The 19499-nt window shown below is 39.5% G+C and overlaps 2 protein-coding genes across 6 annotated transcripts; one reads left to right on the top strand and one right to left on the bottom strand.

Moving 5' to 3' along the window:
- Positions 1-391: 391 nt before the first annotated feature.
- On the bottom strand, positions 392-12244 carry sbno1 (strawberry notch homolog 1). 4 transcript variants are annotated; one of them, XM_079448714.1, is made up of 33 exons: positions 11893-12244; positions 10849-10965; positions 10647-10730; positions 10086-10422; positions 9576-9614; positions 9320-9420; positions 8983-9079; positions 8714-8874; positions 8435-8568; positions 8255-8345; positions 8015-8176; positions 7403-7538; positions 7156-7261; positions 6893-7046; positions 6506-6688; positions 6323-6420; positions 6066-6211; positions 5662-5850; positions 5411-5587; positions 4518-4690; positions 4311-4442; positions 4091-4226; positions 3859-3971; positions 3706-3777; positions 3532-3631; positions 3369-3443; positions 3148-3294; positions 2964-3058; positions 2797-2883; positions 2583-2720; positions 2308-2384; positions 1893-2086; positions 392-1628 (listed from the first exon to the last, which is right to left on the bottom strand). In XM_079448714.1, exons 2-33 carry the CDS (start codon positions 10960-10962, stop codon positions 1486-1488), a joined length of 4191 nt encoding a protein of 1396 aa, XP_079304840.1. In that variant the 5' UTR covers positions 10963-10965; positions 11893-12244; the 3' UTR covers positions 392-1485. The 4 variants fall into 4 exon arrangements, with proteins under 4 accessions (XP_079304840.1, XP_079304841.1, XP_079304843.1 ...); XM_079448715.1 differs by having other exon boundaries at positions 11185-11923; XM_079448717.1 differs by lacking the exon at positions 9576-9614 and having other exon boundaries at positions 11185-12244.
- Positions 12245-13135: 891 nt separating this feature from the next.
- kmt5aa (lysine methyltransferase 5Aa) lies at positions 13136-19063 on the top strand. 2 transcript variants are annotated; one of them, XM_079449398.1, is made up of 7 exons: positions 13136-13530; positions 14532-14688; positions 14773-14983; positions 17145-17232; positions 17321-17380; positions 17463-17653; positions 17786-19063. In XM_079449398.1, the coding sequence occupies exons 1-7, from the start codon at positions 13522-13524 to the stop codon at positions 17994-17996; spliced, it is 927 nt and encodes a 308-aa protein (XP_079305524.1). In that variant the 5' UTR covers positions 13136-13521; the 3' UTR covers positions 17997-19063. The 2 variants fall into 2 exon arrangements, with proteins under 2 accessions (XP_079305524.1, XP_079305525.1); XM_079449399.1 differs by having other exon boundaries at positions 13275-13530; positions 14532-14682; positions 17786-18988.
- Positions 19064-19499: the final 436 nt, after the last annotated feature.

The following is a 19499-nucleotide window of genomic DNA, read 5'->3' as shown; positions in this document are numbered from 1 at the left end:
ACCAAAACGTATATTATGTATTTTTGTGGATTATGCATTTACAATAAACAAACAATCTTAATGTCAAATACTTAATTTGTTTGTTTTGTGTCTTTTGTCCGTTAAATTACAAAATTCAGTTCATATTAGATTTATCAAACTTCCCTTTCTAGAGAGCACACACACACACACACACACACACATACACACACTATGTATAGCACTTGCAATTCTTCATTGAGGTGAAGAATTTGACTTTACATGAATTCTTCATAAAAGTGCTACAAAAATAAAATGTGCTGAACCGTCAATTATAAGGTTGCCACCTTGTCCCGTACCACGTTGAAATCATTTAAATGTCAAACTTCCCGAAATCCTGAAAGTTCTATGGAAATGAAGACACTTGCAAACTGATGTAAATCACAAGATTTATTGGTCATCTGCAAGAGGTAAGGGATCTTGCAGCAAGTTCAATTTTTCATAGACTCTTTACACGACAGAATCATCAGTAGTGCAACTCGTGCAGGATGAAATGACATTGTCTTGAGTGCTGCGACATTTATAATTCAGCAAAACAACTGTACACTGAGATATACCAGAGAGACCAAGCGTGTGTCAAACTCCAACATTTACAGCAATCATGAGAGTTTGGAGAAAGAAGTGTTCAAATGTCCTCATCCACATATGTTTGACGTGACAGTAAATGATTAAAACCAAGAAATAGAAAATGCCTCAACCAAAAATGTTGAGCAAAAGCTGATGGATGCGGCCAACTGTAGAGAAAACTGCATGTTACAACTTCAAAAATGTTACGCAACACCCTTACGTCCAGATTAAACTTAAAACTGAAAGAAGCAAAAACAATCGACCCCATACACATGTCTCTTTCCACAACTTAACAAAATCCAAAAGGTTTTTCAAACCATGCATGCCTCTGTTCCTACGTAAAGTCATAAGGGGTGGGATTACACCACTTTCACCCCAGTTTCAAACCGGGTGTTGTATGAAGTGGTAAGCAAGCGCTGCCATGCCAACGACATGCTGGATTAGAAGGCTAAAGAGAGATGGAGGTTGAACGTGCATCAGATCCTTGGAGCTGAAAATGGAAGGAAACTTTTGATTGCGAGTAAAACCCTGAGCTCTTTCCTGTGTACATTATGTAAGTGAATTTACAGCCCTCTTGTGAAATAAAGAGCCCAAGTATGTTCTCGGTGTATAGCACGGGTGAAGATGATGCACCCGGAGGTTGTAAAATAGACAACGTCTGATGGAACGTCTCCATGTTTGTCTTACGATCCCCTCAGTGCGGTCTCCTCACGCTCAACGGCTCCAGTACGCAGAGTTCCGATTCGCTAGTCCAGCAAGCTCCTTCGGTAATGAGTCCTCTTTGGACACGAACCCTGAAATACTAAATAGGACGAGCACCATCTTCCTCGTGGCTTACCCTGCAGGTTGAGGAGAGGAAGGGTGGCCGGCTGGCCCACTGTAAGGGGCAAGGTGGTCACGCTACGTGTTGATGCCATGGCTAATGCTCTGAGGATGAAGCTGCTGCCACATCTGTTGCTGCTGTACCGCCAACTGTTGCGACTGATCCGACGATGACAGGATGTTTATGAGAGGAGAGACACAGTTGGCTGGAATGATCAAACCTGAGCACAAAATACAGAACATTTTAATGAAATCTAAATTAGGGATGAGGATTTAACACTGGTTGGTCATGTTTAAGATAGTTTCGTTATACAAGTTCAGTTGTTCTGGTAGCTTAATGGCTTTTTGTCAGTCAGTCAAACTGCAACTTTTTAATAAGCATTTGTGTGACAAGGACGTGACAACAACAACAACAACTCAAACCTGTACTGGATCTAGATTTACAGTGAGGTATAATATGTGCCAACAGCCCTTTGTTAACTTACCCACAATTCTCTGCCCGTCCTCCGTTCTCAAGCGCACAATCTGCATCTTCACATTTGTTCCACTGACTGAGGCCAGTACGCCCTCCACTTTGGTCCACACGCTGAGGACAGAACCACAGAGGACGTAGTACGTCCTGCAGCGCAGCCCGATCTCACATTGCAACCCCACAGAGGCCTTCTTACAGTTCCCTCGCCTGTTCAAAGAACATGACATCACTCAATAAATCAAATGATAAGACATATGGCGCAAATACGTGTTTTTCTGTGTTTTGTGTGTTACAAGTTACCCATGCATGTATTAGACATGTAAAATTGCACAAATTCAAGTATCGGAATAAAAGATGCATTCTATCTTAATGCGAATGCTTACCCAGACCCTTTAAAATGTGTTTAGGTATCAAAGAAAAGTATGTACCAATACGCATGCGAGCAGACATCAGCTGAGGAGTTGTACTGATCGATCCAGTGCTGCTTGGCATCATCAGACAGAACCTGATCAGAGATGAAATTGTTAGAAGACAACACCACCCAAATATACAATCACAAGTGATTTTTGTTTATGTAGACAAAATAAATCGTGCACAAAATGTATTTCAACTAAATTTCATTCACCAGTCATTGGCAGCTAGAGTGAAAAGTATAGTTGACTATAAACTGTCATTATATACAACACGCAACAAATTAAAATACCTTTTTACTTCTCTTCTTAAGATCTACGTATGTCTCCAGTTTTACTTGTTTTCCTGTATTTGGTCTGTACACCATGAAAAATCTCTTTCTGGAGTTGACTTCCTTGACCAGGATGGCAATTTTCTTGTTATTCCGCACCTTGAGGAAACCAAACGAACTTGAGTTTCAATTGTTTGCTAACTTGATCAATAATTCTGTAAGGATGTGACGTCACCTGTACATAGAAGCCATCATCTGGTCCATTCTGATCAGCCCAGACGTGGGTGGCGTCCTCCCATGACATTCCCCGCTCCACACTCACCTGAACACACAGAATAAACCCTTATAACAAACAACTATTAAGACAAAAGCATTAGTATCATACATAAAACCAGTAAATACCGTATAGAGCTCCACGTGTCCTGAGGTGGAATATCCTGGAGTCAGGAATTTTTTCACTTCAACTTTCTTCACTTTCTCATCTCCAGAGCCCAAATCTGCAATAAAACCAAACATTAAAAACTGCCAGAAACAGCCAAGCGTAGCTAGTCGGAAATCTCTTTAATGTTGTAAAGCATCTGCTTACCTAAAATTCCCATGTCATATCTGCCGCTCTTTTTAGCGTTCTGAATAACAGCACTGAGAGTATCAGAGAAATACTGAAAGAGGGCATTCTGCTGCTGAACCTCCATACCAAGAATTCTGTTTAAGAACTTCCCGATGTTGTTGTAATCTTGAAAGAGAAAGCAAAAGTACATGAAAGACTGATTCGGATGGCAACATCTCAAAGCTCTTTAAAAATCTCACCTTTGTCCAGTGTGAGAACGCCACATCGATCCTCCACATTTATCAGTCCCACACCAATTAAACCATTCCGTATTTCTGATAAAAAAAATAAAACAGCAGCGTTATAAGATCCCTGCTTGTTAAATCTGGTGACTTTCTATGAGTTCTAGAATTGTGACTGTACCTTTAAAAAAATCCCCATCGAAGTCAGCAGGTGGAGAAACTAAAGGAGAATCCAAACTGACGATAGACTTCATGACTATTTCAAGAGCATTTCTGCCGTACTGTAAAAGAGAAAAATTTCATCTAACTACTCCTCTCCATACAAACAAACTCCTTACTGTAAATAATATCTTACCTTGTTATCAAAGTTAAACCGGCTGAGATCTCTCGTCTCGGTGGCTCTTCTGTCACCGTGTGTAAGAGCACCCTGTTTGAGACAGACACACAATGATGCTATAAAATTCAGAAGCTTCGCTGAAGAAATAAACTTCACGCTCAAGTGACTCACCAGACTCTCCAATCGTTTGGCAACAATAGAAGCAAATCTTTGTTCTCCGGCCAGTTCAGAGATGAGGAACACATACTCGGGGGCTGTGACCTGGTTTGATCTGTGCGTTCGACCTGTTTGCACAGGATCCAAAGACTCAATCAACTGAAAACTTGACCCTTTAAATCCATTTTTATTCAATCTGATATACACACACCAGGATGTCAATGGCACATTATATCTGTGAACTCACCAAACTGCTGAATGGCTCTGTCAGCACTCCACGGCAGCTCCAGGGTCATGTGCACCCTCCTCCTCTGATTCTTCACTCTGCGGTCGGCTTGAAGTGAAATACCCGAGCTGGCAGCTTCAGAGATGATCGCAATGTTCTGCCAAACGCAAACGTAGAAAGTTTCAGATGCCGTTCATAACATTTCAACATTAAACACGTGTGTAAATTAAAAGCATCAAACCTTTTCTCCATCCATAAACCTCTGCTTCTCTGTGAGGTTCAGGATTTCAACAGGAACATCGAGCTCGGATCGCGATTCGTAGGAAATGCTGCCATCGTCGTTGCTGACGACCCTGCCTTTACGGCCGGTCATCTGCGTTTCACAAGACACACGTTTTTAATTGTTTCAAAGCATTTTGTTAAATGAAGTGCAAACATTAACCTTTACCTCTGCAACATTATCAGGGCCTCCGAGCTCATCGATAAGTTCGTCCAGAGTGTTGGGTGGCAGGTGTTCTGCCAGCTTCTCCAGTTGTTCCAGCAGATCTCGCTTCATCCTCTGAGCGTCCTCAACAGCATCTTGACTGGTCACACAACTGCTCTCCTCTGGCTCGATCTTGGCTGTGGCAGATTTGAAGATGCTATTTAGATCCTCTGACTTTCAAACTGCTGTGATAACAGCTCTTACTGTGTGTTCACATAGAGCGCGAATGAGGCGTCAAGCGCGAGTGATTTACATGTTAAGTCAATGCAAAGACGCGATAGACGCGCTTGCGGCGCGAATAGCGCGAATGAGGCGGCGCGAATGGCGAGAGTTGAAAAATCTGAACTTTGGCGAAAATTCGCGCCGCGTTAACCAATCAGGCGCCTGCTCTAGTAGTGACGCAGACGACGTAGCGAGCAGAGGCAGAAATAAAAAATGGAGGACAAGCTTATCTCGGTGTGCGGACACCCGGAGCTATATGATACGTGTTCATAAAAATAGGAATAAAAAGGATCTTGCTTGGAAGAAAGTGAGTGAGGAGGTCGGAGAATCCGGTAAATTGTAAAAACATTTTCGTGAAGCGAATTTCACTCGCGAATGACGCGAATAGAGCGAATGACGCGAATTTCACTCGCGAATGGCGCGAATAGCGCAAATGACGCGAATGAAGCGAGTAAATGTTCAAGCGTCCAACTACTCGCGAATAGCGCGTTTTTGACGCCTCATTCGCGCTCTATGTGAACACACAGTTAGAAACCATTCATTCTATATCTCTGATGTTGCTAATTTTGTGTTACAAAACGCACAACTCCTGGATGAAAATATGCACACATCTGTGATAATTCTGTATGACTTACCGACAGGAACTGTGTTATTTGAAGGTTTGACAGCTGGTGTTGTAAAGGTGGGCCTGGTGGTTCCCAGCCCAGATGCTAACAAGGCACTCTGAATGGAGTCTGGATCGATGCTCTTTTTCTTCTTCTTATTTCTCTTCTCTTTGTTCTTTTTTGTGTCTTTTCTGATGAGCCAAGGATCTGTCAAGCACATGATATTTGAATATTTCCTCTTATTGTGAACAATATGCAAAAGAGTGTCTATAAATTCTCACCATCTTCATCATCCTCGCTGGAATCGTCCTTAAATGGGTTGAAGTCGTCTTCATCCTCTCCCGAGCTGACAGATTTAAAGCTGTCGTCACTGTCGCCATCAGAACCATCAGAGTTGCTCTCATCTGAGCTGGTACCAGACAGACCTCCGGATTTACGGGCTTTCTTCACTCCCTTCTTTGTTTCTGTACCTGTAAACGCACACACACAAACCTTCAGCAGTCAAACTAGAACTCGCTCATCATCACCATTTTCAATCTGAGTAACCCAGCAAAAGCCCACAGTTTTGGTTTTGCTTCCTCGAAATCCAAAAACGTTAATAAATGAATGCATTTATACATTCTGTACCGGTCTAGCAGCCATGACTACATTCACAATATAGCATGTCATTGTTAAACAGTAATACCTTTGCGCTTTTTCCCTTTCTGCTCAGTGATGGTTTCTAAAGGAGAAGGTGTTTTCTTGGCAGACATGTCAATACCCAAAAGACTGAAGAGCTTCTGTCTGTCTGGAGCAGGGAAATGTTTTTCCACCAGGGACTGCAACACGCCTCTGTAACATCACATCACACACACAAACCAGATCAGCTCAGAATTCTGTGTTCAGAGTTGTATTAACATGCAACGTTTAATCATTTGGTTACTTTTGGTAACAAGAACTTACTTTGCTGTAGAGACGAAGTCATTAAGCTCTCCTCCGCCCTCCTCTAATGCTTCGAGGGTTCGCGCCTCTCCGGTTGACTGAAGACCAATCACCACACACTACAGAAAAGGTCAGATGTCATCACAACCAACCGCTGCTATTATCTCTCCAAAGACTTCATGGTCAAAAAGGATTTTATCTAACCTTTCCATTTTTAACCTCTTCCCGGGCCAACTGCACCACTCTCCGAACCTTAGAGGCAATACACAGGTACTTGAAGAATCTCTGGTGAGCCGACCAGAACTGACCCCACATGGACTTCTTCATCCGTTGTTCTGCATCCATCAGGTTAGCGGCTTGCTGAAACTTCTCTCTGGCACTCACCCACTGCAAGATTACAGGGGACAGGATAAGCATTTTTACAAAATCGTTGTGACAAACTAAATCATCTCTTTATAAACCTGGCAGCGTTGATTATAATCTCTCAATGACTCATTGAGTTCTTTTTGATTTACCCTCAGAGATAAAATTGAGGTAAATAAGCGTGTTTGATCACCTTTGAAAGACACACAGAGTTGATATTTTACGTACCAAGCGGACTGATTTGTTGTACATTTTGATGTAGCTGGGCGTCAAAGGAACTTCTTCGATTTTAAACGTCACGCCTGTGAAGCTCAGCTGTCGAGCGATGTACATTCCTCTCAGCTTCATATCCATGGCAACAATCTCCATGGCACCAACACCTCTAAAATAAACCAATCGAAACAGGGTTACACACACTATTCAAAGTATGCATGCTGTTATTAAAAAGCAAGGTGAAGGACATTCAAACACACAATAGAACTCAAACTCACCTTCTCTCAACCGCTTGGATGAAATTTGTGAATTCTTTAAATGGAGTTCCTTCACCCCAGATCCCGAGGCGATTCATGTAGGCCATGTTGCGAGGTTCGGATGCTCCTACACAAGAATCAGGCAAGGTTTATAAAAACTTAAGAAACTACAAGATGAAAGAAACTGAACATCTTGACACAGTTTTCTTCACATAAAGCAGGAGTAAAAGTCACCTTGCAGCAAATATAAAAATAACATGAAACGTACCTGTAGCACTAGCATAAACAACCCGGGCTTTTGGCAACTTGTTCTGTAGTTCAAGAACCGCTAGACCTGTCTTTGTAGGCTTGGATGACCCAATAGGGCAAACATTTTTGGCTTTGTGACATTCATCAAAGACGATCTGAATTACTCGGTTAAGGAAATCAGTCACCATAGTTACAACAGAGCTTCCAGAAAGAACCGCTCAGCTTTATCACCCAATCTGATATTGAATGAGACATCTCAGCCATTTGATTTGATTTATATGAAATTATCTGAAATGGCTACAAAAAATAAAGTCCTTTCTACTAAACACTCATTGCAGCTAAGCAATGTAAGAATAAAGCATGACAAAAAACTATAATATGACAAAAAACTATAATAAATATGCTACAAAATAGAGACCAATAATTGTTTCTATAGAAACTACTCTAATCAATCGTCAGCTGTAAGTCAAGTCAAAAAATAAAGATGGATTGTGAATAAAGGATTTTTACTTTTTCTAAAGGCAATGCTGCATTTAAGAGCAGCCACATAATTCTTTAAGAATTTACAATGTAAGATTGAATGAATTATATGATAATAGCAATTTCAAAGTGTCTTGCAGTGAAAGGATACAACCCCGTCAAAGTCATCTCCACACCAGTGTAGCAGCTGTTTAAATCTTGTCTTATATTTTCCTCCAGACTGACTCTCTCCAATCAAAGACGAGTATGTGGCAAAAATAACACCTTTTTTCACACTGCCATTGTGTTTTGAGGAAATCTTTCCATATTTAAACTAAAAGAAAAGAAATTCATGAATTTGCCACTTGAAAGGATCACAAATTTATTTTCAGATAAGATGCAAGTGTAGTACCTTGTTGAGTGAATGAACCTGAATGTTCTTCGCACCAATGTCTCTCAAATCTCTCTCTGCGTCGTATTTCAAGTCATTTGACACGCTAAACCTGAAGACATCAACATGGATGAATGCATAAATAAATTCTATAAATTGTATAAACGATACCAAAATTCTGCTCGAAAGATATAGAATTACCAGAGTGATCTTTTCCTGCCAAGAAGATAATTCTCATATATGATGCCAGCAATGGTTCTTCCCTTTCCAACACCGGCTCCATCTCCTATTAAATAAGATGCTCTGTCTCCATTTGGTAGGAATGTCTCATGTTGCTGCATTGAAAGGTATTATTGAAAAACAAAACTGAAATTAAATATTGTTAACATCAGAAAGAAATTGATGTACAAGAGCGATGAACATGTGTATACCAAGTAATTCATTTTAAATCACTTGTAAGGTTGTTTTGACAACACAAACCTGGGCAGCGTATGTGATGGCCTCAAGCTGAAGGGCTGATATCCAACCTCTGTCGATGGTCTCCTCTGGTATTGAAAGTCTGTACCAAACATCTGGCGGGTTGACGCTGGAGAGCGAGCTGGTCTCCACGACAGAATCAGGGTGACGCAGGCCAATCCTCACTGAAAACAATATGAACGAGTTTCCAGGAATAAGCTCGAGTCCAGAACAAGTTTAAATAATTGTTCAACAATCTACTTCATAAAAAAAGTTTGTATTATAGTACAAACGTTTCATTGGCATGTATTCAGCATATGTCTCTGCATGACCCAACTCCTCTTCTTCCTCCTCTTCTGGTTCATCTTCTTCCCTCATTCCGGGTAGTTTCTAAAATCAAACACCAACAATTAAAGTAATTTCTGGTCTGAAAGTATCAAAATGACACAATAAAATATACGTTTCCTGACGGTGCCACTGGACAGACAAGCGGACCATTAGTTGGTCTCACGTGATTTTATCCAAAGTAGCAGCTTCAGGTTGGTTTAATACTCAAATGAAACAATGTTTTAACATTCACGTTATTCTCAAAACACAATTTTTTTTATCTTTGACTGATCATAAACTTACATTGACAGGTGAGAAGCTCCGCATTTTCATGTCATCATTGACCCAGATTCTTGCTACGTCTTTGCCAGACACTTCTTTCTTCAAACCATTGTTTGATTCCACTAAAAAAAAGCAAAGATAAGAAACCGTGAAAATAAACTCCGACATTAGAGTTTGCATAAACACACAGCAGAGCCTCAGTGTCCCCAAAACATGAGCACCTGTGAAAACATCAGACTCAAGCGCCTGTGAGCTCCAGTTAAAACCCTACCCATACCTGATCTGTTCATCATCTTTGTGGAGACCAGAATAATTTCTGAAAGGAAGAGCATTGGCATTAAAATAAATACAGCATCGTTTACAGCTCTGTAAAAGCCTCCACTGACCTAGAAACAAACTCTTAAATGCATGAAAACAAACGCGCTTGCCAAACGAAGTCAATTTTAACAATCACAACCAGGTTAAATTTTACCCCAAACATCATAAACATCAAGAAAACAAATGGATGACAATTTGGGGGATAAAATTTAAAGCATGTGTTTTGTGATTCATCAAATTGTGTGAAAGTAAAACATTAAAATAAACAAAATAAGTGTAACTTAAAGCCCAATAAGCTGTCTCAAACGCTTGCGTTTCCTGTTTTCACAGCTGGATGAAGTGATCACAAACTGGCCCTCGGCGACAGATCTGATAAGTGCCACAAAGCTGACAGCTGCATAGACAGACCCATGAGAACAAAACAACCATATACGATAGCCTGACGTCCAACACGTCTGCCAGCACTCACTTGTGCCTGTGGCTGTTGCCGTAGCAACGGGCTGAGCTATGTCAGGTGGGGGCTTCAACTTCATGAGCTCTCCAAGGCTGCTCGTCTTTAGGCCGCCGCTTCTGAGAAGGTCCTTCAATCTGATCTGCTCATTGTTCGGAGGGACCACAGTGCAAACGGTGGGAGAGGACAACGAGCTCCGCTGGGCTGCTGGGCTTGTGTGGACCACCTTGGTTACTGTGATGGTTTGCCTGGAAGTGCTCCCTGCTGACGGTTTGGTGACTACGATGGTCCCTAGTGATGGCAACTGATTTAGCTGATTTAAGATGAAGGTAGTGGTTGAGGGCTGAGGCTTCTCCTTTTGGGAAGCAAGGACAAAGCAAAGAAAAACGTGAAACTAAATCTCCTCATAACCTTGCTTGATATAAATGTATTAAAAGAAATTAACAGACTGGTTGGAAAACAGACTGTCCAAACGCCACCATGTGTGTGTTATAAAGGATACGCATATAATAAATATGAAAAATTTAAGTTTTATAATTGGATTAATTGACCAATAGACAAAAGTATTTGCAGACTTACCCTGATTGTGACTGTAGGTGTAGGTGGCACCATACCAGACGTTTCATTACCCAGACCAATGCCAAGAGCATTTATCGAGACCGACTGAAAAGACAAGCCGACGTTATTTCATTTCAACACTAACAGTTACTCCAATGTGAACACATCATGAGCAATCCAGATGACATCATCAATATACATACCGGATGTTTGAGTCATTTACCTGTTGTGAGGCAGGGGGTGGAAGAGTGTCCTGAGGTTCAACCTCAAAAAAATCATTAGGGCATATTCCACTTTCACTAAGAGCAGCCAGAAGCAAATCCTGTCCTGGATCCATTGTCTAAAACAAGACCGAAGCAAACAAACGTAAAACACCACATATGGAAAACACAGTGAACTCAACTTACAAAAGACAAACACGAAACAGGCAGCAGAACCTACAAGATCGTTTCAACCATTACACTGCAATCTATTCAAAATACATCTGGATGTTTGTATGTTTAAGGGACATATACCATAATCAATAAGGCAAATAAGACATTGGGGGCAAACGGCTCACCACAACATCCAGCTCCGCACGTGTTTGCCTAAACTGATCCAACTAGACACTTCCTGCTATGACGTTGCTTCTGGACGTTAATGTCAGTCAGAACAACGCTCAAACCATCAAATTATACACCGAGATCTGATGGCTGTGATTCACAACATTAGACACTCGGTGCAGTAAACGTGCTAAGTTTATCCGCAGAGCCGATGTTTGGTCGCTTTGAATGTTTTCCCAACAAAGTGATCGCCGAATACAAACAATAATGAGACGCATTTACATACAATTGCAGCGAAATACAGTCTCGTTTGTCAAAAACAGTGCAACGTTATGCTGCGTGTGGTGACAACAGTGTTGGCAACGATGGTTGCTAGCTAATTTCCCTAACGACCCGTTCCCTCTATAATGGGTCGAAACGTTGTTCAAATGGACTACAACCCGGTTGAAATGTATTCGTCAAATGTTGTCAAACAGAAAACGTCTTATTAGCATGAATCGCGCCTGTCAGTGACTTTGTCAAAAGTGCGCTAACGGCTCGCCTCAGGTTAGCTGCCAAGCGCGTGAACTCTCACTGAGCCAGACGCCCTCAGCTTTCACGCGAAACGGAATAAAACTTAACAATTCTCCTCAGAAGGGCCCCGAACGGGCTGCTATAGTGAGCCCGATGGATCAGAGAGCAGAAATAGTTCTTGACAGCTAGTGTCCGCTAAATTGGAAACGTACTCCACTCGGTTCTTCGGGATCCCAACCGTCGCGGCGGTGTGGAGGATGTCGCCGCTGCACGCGCTGCTTGTTTTCTAACCGCTCGGCGCCATCTTTACCCGAGACGCGTGCAGGTCACGTGACGCTGCAGTCTGCAAAACAGACGATTTTGTGTCCCGCTATTCTTCTGCCGCGGAGGAGCTGGCGACGCGTGGAGCATCGGTACCGAGTCGGCGTGCGACCATCGTCCAGCAAGCCTAGGAACCCGGCCATATTAACCGTGTTGTATAATTATTTTTTTAAATCAAAAGTAGTCGGAGAAGGAGAGCGCCGAAGCCATGTCACGTGACCTCGCCCTTCATTTTCAGGAAGTGACGCCGTGCAAAATGGTTTCCTCCAATGACACGTTAAAAATGACATTGCGAAAGCCATATTTGTAAGGTCGAGAAGCTCACGCGAAGGAGGTCAAAGCTTGACCTCTGCTTCTCTCAACCAACACACAAAGAAAATGTAGAATATTCTGAATATAATCGCTCATTTATCTAGTGTTCATTCGGCAAGCATTAGCTAGACTTACATCATGAATAGTTGTAACAAAAAGTATAGAAGGCTTAAGTGTGTACCGGTGACTATAACCAACCCTACATTTTAAAGCTTTACTAGTTTGTTTGCATTAAAAAATATAATTATATGAGCCTACAAAATAAACTCTTGATTAACATGGTTTTATTAATAGATTTTGTTAATTTTGTATCAAACTAAATTTACAGCAATATGGCACTTTAAAACAAACCTATAAGAGAATGCACAGCATAAAACATACATATATGCCTTTTTTGCAAAATAACGAGTGTACCGCTTCTTGGAAGTACATTATATTGTTATTATAATATATAATTTCATATAATAATATATCGAAACAGTATATTAAATATTTCGTATTTTTTTTTAAATGAAACCGAAACGCACTAAATATCTGTTAATTGTTATTTAAAATTATGAGTGTAGCACTTCTTGAAGTATATTATATTGTAATTATAATATATGATTTAATATAATAATATATCGAAACAGTATATTCAATTAATTCGTTTTTTTTTAATAAAACCGAAACGCACTAAATATCTGTTAACTGTTATTTGTATGATGACGTGATAGCAGTTTATTTCCCAGTATATTTTCTCCGTCCTGTGTTTGATATATTTCTTCGACAAATTGTTAAGCCACATATTGATATGTAAATCAATTGTTTATTGATTAGATTGTGACTGGCAATAAAAAATAGAAGTCACAGCTCTTTGAGAATAAAGGCTCACAGCAAGCGTCCGCTTGACAGCTCCACCTTCCGGTGGATTCAAACGCAACTTTCAAACATTATTGGTTATTTAAATGCTCACATGGTCTCTTCCCGTGAATGAAATAAAAGTCCGAACATGGCGTCGTGAAACTGTACAAACTAGCTCGGATGGAGGGGCATTATTAGAGACGACTTGAAAGTTGAATGTTGATTTGCTCCTCCGTGAACGGAGAGCCGTTGTGGATGTTTCATTTTCACGTCGTGCGGAAGGACAGAAGTGTAGAAGAAAAAACACTAGACTGGACTGAACCATCGCCGGAAAACAATAAGGCTCGAAGGGAAAGTGGGCTGACATGAACGGGGTACGTTACGTCGTTCGTTCGGCCTTCATTTGGATAACTCTCGTTATGGTTGACTGTATATTTACATTAGCGTGTATTTTGTGGCTTTGTTTGCCGGGCTCATGATCAAACTCTCCCACCCTAAACACGTTAACTCCACTTGCTCATTTGGTTCCTGTTTATGAAGTTGCTGGTATTGTATGTAATCGAGCTGGTGTTACGTGTGTATGTTGGATGTTATGAATCATACAGCCGATGGTTCGGTGTTATATAGCAGATGAAAGAACAATAGTGCAATATTGTGAGATAGAGCCAGTGTAGTTTAAAGGCCCTGTCATGTGGGCGTGTTCATCCACTATCGCTAGTATGATTATGAAGTTACATGCTACATTTGATTCTAATATAAGAAATAAGACATAATGGAGAAGAGAATATTATTTGTAATGCATCATTTCGAAAAATTATATAAAAAATATATGAATAGTTTGGTTTTAAAAGTAAAATAACTCATTTTGTTTTATTGTCCAATTAATATCAATCAACTGCAGTAAAAAAACAGCAAACAACACAATAAAAACACGTTAATATAATCAGAAATATCTTCTTGGAACCAAACTCTTCATATATAAATGTTTCTGTACTATATAGAAATCTATTTATTTTGGAATATTATTACTTTTTTTGCTAAATAATTTGTCAATTATTAACATTAACTAAGTTTAGTGTTTTGGCCATGTTGTACCATACACCTCATGTTTTGGTGGTTTAATCGAACCCAGGAGGTCATTTCATTTTTCGAAATTCTCTGTAGGAAAATATTGTAGATACATGCCCTCACTTTTGGCTTCTTACATTATGTCATCGGTCTCTGTGTTTACTGGATTACATTTTTGTATATTTTGTCTATAATTGGCGATTAATCCAAACTTGACTTGAAGATGAACGTCATACCTTGATAGATGCAACTAAGAGGACATGACACCAGAAAATGTGACTCATTTGTAAAACTCGCTGTTTTGCAGGACGTCATATGCAACGGCCACAAGCCATTTCACCATATCTTAAAACACAGCAGGTCAAAGTCACCGCATCATGAAACCATCTCAGTGAAAATCATCAAAGACAGGAAAACATCACGTTTCTTCTGTACGCAAAACGAGCCACAGAATCATGGTGAATGTAAGCATGAACACATGAACATCTGATTTAAAAAAAAATGACTGTCTACGCATGAACATAGTCTAACATGTCCGTATGATCCAGCCAGGAGACCCAGTACTGTAAACGGTGAGTTCATCCTCCCAAAGAAGGCAGTGAGTGACGATCTGCAGCATTCTGTACACCGAGCCGAGGAACAGACACACCAGATACACTGTACAGCATCCTACATCCATTCCAATGGTGACGTCTCTCGATCTGACCAGAGGAAAAGAACCGCTCGCAAAATTAAAGTCAAGAAATCCACACCGAGAACGTGAGTCAAAGAGGACAAATTATTTTTGTTTTGAGAAAGTCTAAAGCATTGCATAAACCAGTGCGTGTCACATTACAGAAGTTTAGATTTGTTTTACTTGAATATCTAGTGTGTTTACACCGAAAATATGTTGTGTTTCAGTACTACAATAGCAAAATGCATAAACATTTTGTTATTAACAGAAGATGTTATTAACAGTTGTACATAACATAGTTATAATAGTCTTGATTTTAGTTTTATTAATATTTTAAATTGGCTTTTATTTTGTACATTTTTAGTTTTTATGTTAATTTAAGTTTTAGGAATTTGGGGTAAATGCTTTTATAATTTTATTATATATATATATTTTTTTTTTTTGCTATGTAAGATGAATAATTTTTTTTAATAATTTCAGTTTATTTTTCAGGCAACATTTACATTTATTTAGTTTGTTTTTCCTATAATCTTTAGGTAAAACATTTATTTGATTTCAATGAACACAAAAACGTTTTATAATTGGTGCCTAGTAAGAACTTTAAAATATAAAAAAATATATTTACACATTAGGCTGGGCGGAATGACGGAAAATGCCGTTAACATGGAAGAAAACATCAACCGTAATAGATTTGTCAATACCGTGAATTCTGCAGAATGTAAGTGGGTAGGCGTGGTTAACTTGGCACTCTGCAAGTTGATAGTTTTGATGAAAAAACGTGTGAATTAATGCATCCGTAACTAATCAAATACTCTTTTGACCATCTTTCGGTCTGTAGTTTCGTGATTTGCTTATTTCCACTGGGCACATGTCCCCTCCCCTTTTCAAAATCCTGTTCGTGCCCCCCCTACTTTCAAATGTGTTTGTTAGGATTTTTAACCGCACGCCGTCATCACCACGGATAAGTAGGACTGAGAAGTCTGCCTCAGTCGATGTGCACACTCTAAAAATATCTCACCGAAAGGTTGTTTTCAAATTACGTGGACGGCAGCAAGTGATTTTCACTATGACAAACTCAAAGTACTTCCGTTTAACAACCTGAACAATAACCAGGTAAGCCCAAGTTTCTGTCAAACCTTGCTTGTAATGAACACTAGCTTCTGTTAAAAGAACGAGCCCTTATTAAACAGATAAAGTGAGAAATCTCGTGCCTTAGCGTTCATTTCCTAAAATCCATTATAGGGAAACGGCTTAACGTACCAAAGCAAAAACCACAGAAAACCAAATTAAAAACATGATAACAGAAAAGTTTTAAGTTTGTCGCTGCTTTGAGGCACGTTATGTGGTTTCTTTAAAGTAAATAAGCTTTACGTGAGATGTGTTATCCCGGAATAATTGCTTGTTCTTTTAACAGAAGCTAGTGTTTAATAGAAGGTTTAACAGAAATTTGGTTTTGCATAGTCCTTGTTTTCTTATAATGGACGATCGGTCTCGTTCTTTTAACAGCAGTTAGTGTTTATGACAAGGCTTGACAGAAATGTGGGCTTCCCTGGTCGTTGTTTAGGTAAGTTAGAAAGTCATCCGGCCGCAGATTCAGGTTTACAAGCCATTTTTCTCAGTTAATATTTGCATATTTTCATGGATTTTGTATAACCATAGTTCCTAAACGTATATGTAAATGCAGGAAATGGGATTGAAATAAACAACATGTGCCCCTCCCCACTTCTCAAACCAAAGTTACACCCTTGGGTGCAGGTATCTGCGCGTGCATATTAAAGAAGCTCATTCTCCCGTATTTCAGAAGTCTGGTAAAGCTGTTCATAGTTTTACTAAAGTTCAACTTTAGGCGAGGTGAGCCGAAACTTGCGTTGAAATGCTCGATGATGCTCACAGCCTTATCGCTTTGACATGACGCACCGCAAACCCCTGATTTGGGAGATGCGTGGGGAGTCATCAGAGACTCACAGTGCAAAGACAACTGCAAGAATAAACAAACCTAAAGTTGCAACACACAAAAAATGCGCATCTAATAGAGAGTAAAGAGCGATGAAGACCTATACAGTACAGACCCCATTAAGACCCGTTTATATCACCAGTCATATACTTTATACTGTACTCACGTTGGGAGATTTTTACATTGAAATAAATGACTCATTCCGTGAAATAGATTTTTGGTCATTCCGCCCACCCCTAGTCATAACATCGAAATATTTTTTTTATTATTCCACATATAATTTTCCTCTCCAGTGCAGAGACCAAGAGCTCCCAAAACCGTAAGGTTACAGATTATTATCCCATCAGGAGAAGCTCAAGAAAAAGCAAAAGTGAACTGAAGGTAATGTAGAGATGTTTTTTAAAGCCGATGGATCAAAGATTCAAGTGTTTGTGGGTTTGTTTGAATCATAGTTTTTTTATTTCAACAGTGTGAAGAGAAGCGGCACATAGACATGTTAATTACAAACGGAATCGAGAACGGAATGATGGTAATTCTGCCGAAATGATCTTGGGCGAGGGTTATATTGCGATCTGTCGACCGACTCGAGATCTTTACATTACTCTTTACAGGTCAGGTACATTGAAGGAAAGGGCAGGGGGATTTTCGCCACTCAGAAGTTTCAGAAAGGGCAGTACGTCGTGGAGTACTACGGAGATCTACTGCAGATTACCGATGCAAAAAAACGGGAGGCTTTATACGCACAAGATCCAACCACCGGCTGCTACATGTATTACTTCCAATATCTCAGCAAAACATATTGGTACGTTCAAGCACCACGCCCTCATTCCTTTTAATGTTGCGTCTTGTTTCACGTGCACGTTTTTGTCTTATTGTGAACAGCTTTTGCAATTTCTCAAATGAATTTCTCAAATCCCTGTTTATTTTGGACCAGTGTGGATGCTACTAAGGAGTCTGATCGTCTGGGAAGGCTGATCAACCACAGTAAAAACGGCAACTGTCAGACCAAACTCCACGACATCAATGGAATACCTCACCTCATCCTCGTGGCCTCCAGAGATATCCAGGAAGGAGAGGAACTTCTTTATGACTACGGTGACCGAAGTAAAGCCTCTTTAGAAGCTCACCCCTGGCTTAAACAATAATGTATTCGGGGGAGGAAAATCACCTTGTTTCTTAACTAGACAGTTTTTAATTGTAATTATTGCCTTAGTAATCAGAGAATGTTATGGGATAGTTAAGTGTGTGGATATGTCACGCAGTTACTCACATGTCAAACCTGTTAGATTGCGGTACATATTCGACGTGTCCTACTTTTAAGATATTTATCCTGCTCGATGACATGCTAGTTTCGGCACATTTCTTTTTGTATATTTTATATATTGGTAGATCAGTGCTTCCAAAGCATGCAGTTATAGTCCAACTTTCTGCATTTTTATAAAGAGTTTTCTTAATCTAATGTATGGTAGTTAGAGGCTTAGCAATAATTATTTATAATGCCCAAACGTTTATGTTTGAAGCAGAAAGCCAGTGATGCTAAACGGAGCAAAATTTTAAAAGGTTCAGAAAACTGGAACATGAAACCAAATTTTGATATTATTTGAAATGTTACCGTTGTACTATGCTGTGTGTCATGTAATAAACCTGAACAAAGCTGTGTCTGTTATACACAAACTGTCCATGACCAAATGCTCCACATGAGAGTGTTTCGGTCAATCTGAGATGGTAGATGCATTGTTTAAATAAACGATTTTATGCAGTGCTTTGCTTCCTTTGAGTTATCTTGAACTATGCCAGATCGACTGATTTATGGGTGAATTTATTATTCAGAAATACTTAGGTTATTTTTTGTTTTCATATGATTTTTAATGTTTATTCACTCCCACAAGAACAAGAGGTATTACACGGTCATGTTATTAACTTCATCTGCCATTAAAGAAAAATAAAAAGTCATTATGTTCTTGAAGAGAAGCCCTCATTCCTTTTAATCTCATGTGTTATTCATAGGATTAGTAGTATATTATGAAGTGCTAAATTAGTGGTTCGGTCTTATTGTACACAGCTTTTGCATTTTGTTTACATGCATTGTTTTTTATGTTATACATTTAAAATTAAACACACAAATGCTTTTTAATGCATATGTTTTTAGTTTGTTCCAAGGGATTTTTTATTCAAAACTCTCTTTTATTGTTGATATTATTTTGCTTGTGTTCAAAAAACACAAGACAAACAATCAAAGCTTGGCTCAGTTGTTGATAGAAGGGATTCAGCCATGGCTGGATGTGGTGCAAAATCTCACCATATAATTACAAAAAATGAGAGGAAGAGAGAGAGAGAGAAGAGAGAGAGAGAGAGACTCAGCTTTGACTAATACAACTCTTCCAAAAATACCAAGATCTCTTTGTGGCCAATTATTCCAAATATTTTTAGTTTTCTTCATTTTAGAGATCAAATACAACTGATCACATGACTATATATATATTAATACCAAGATATTTGACAGATTCCATTACCCGTATATTTTCTTCTGATAAGTCTAGAGAATGATGAAGAAATTGTATGTCGCACTTATTAAAATTTGAGACATTTTGATTTCTCTGTCGAATATGTTCAGACCCAGAATGCTTTGGTTATGTAAGATGTAAATA

Source organism: Barbatula barbatula (genome assembly GCF_947034865.1).
Source record: "Barbatula barbatula genome assembly, chromosome: 24".
Classification (NCBI taxonomy): domain Eukaryota; kingdom Metazoa; phylum Chordata; class Actinopteri; order Cypriniformes; family Nemacheilidae; genus Barbatula; species Barbatula barbatula.
Note: the sequence above shows the minus strand (reverse complement) of the source record. Positions and strands in the feature narration are given on the sequence as shown.

What these genes read in the sequence shown, in the direction of transcription:
- sbno1 (XM_079448714.1), bottom strand. Translation starts at nt 10,962, where the DNA reads ATGGATCCAGGACAGGATTTGCTTCTGGCTGCTCTTAGTGAAAGTGGA. An exon ending in CCATCACATACGCTGCCCAG is followed by an intron (nt 8,569 to 8,713) that starts GTTTGTGTTGTC and finishes CTTTCAATGCAG; the next exon opens with CAACATGAGACATTCCTACC. An exon ending in GACACGTGGAGCTCTATACG is followed by an intron (nt 2,884 to 2,963) that starts GTATTTACTGGT and finishes CTGTGTGTTCAG; the next exon opens with GTGAGTGTGGAGCGGGGAAT.
- kmt5aa (XM_079449398.1), top strand. An exon ending in AAGAAATCCACACCGAGAAC is followed by an intron (nt 14,984 to 17,144) that starts GTGAGTCAAAGA and finishes TTTCCTCTCCAG; the next exon opens with TGCAGAGACCAAGAGCTCCC. An exon ending in AAAGCAAAAGTGAACTGAAG is followed by an intron (nt 17,233 to 17,320) that starts GTAATGTAGAGA and finishes TTATTTCAACAG; the next exon opens with TGTGAAGAGAAGCGGCACAT.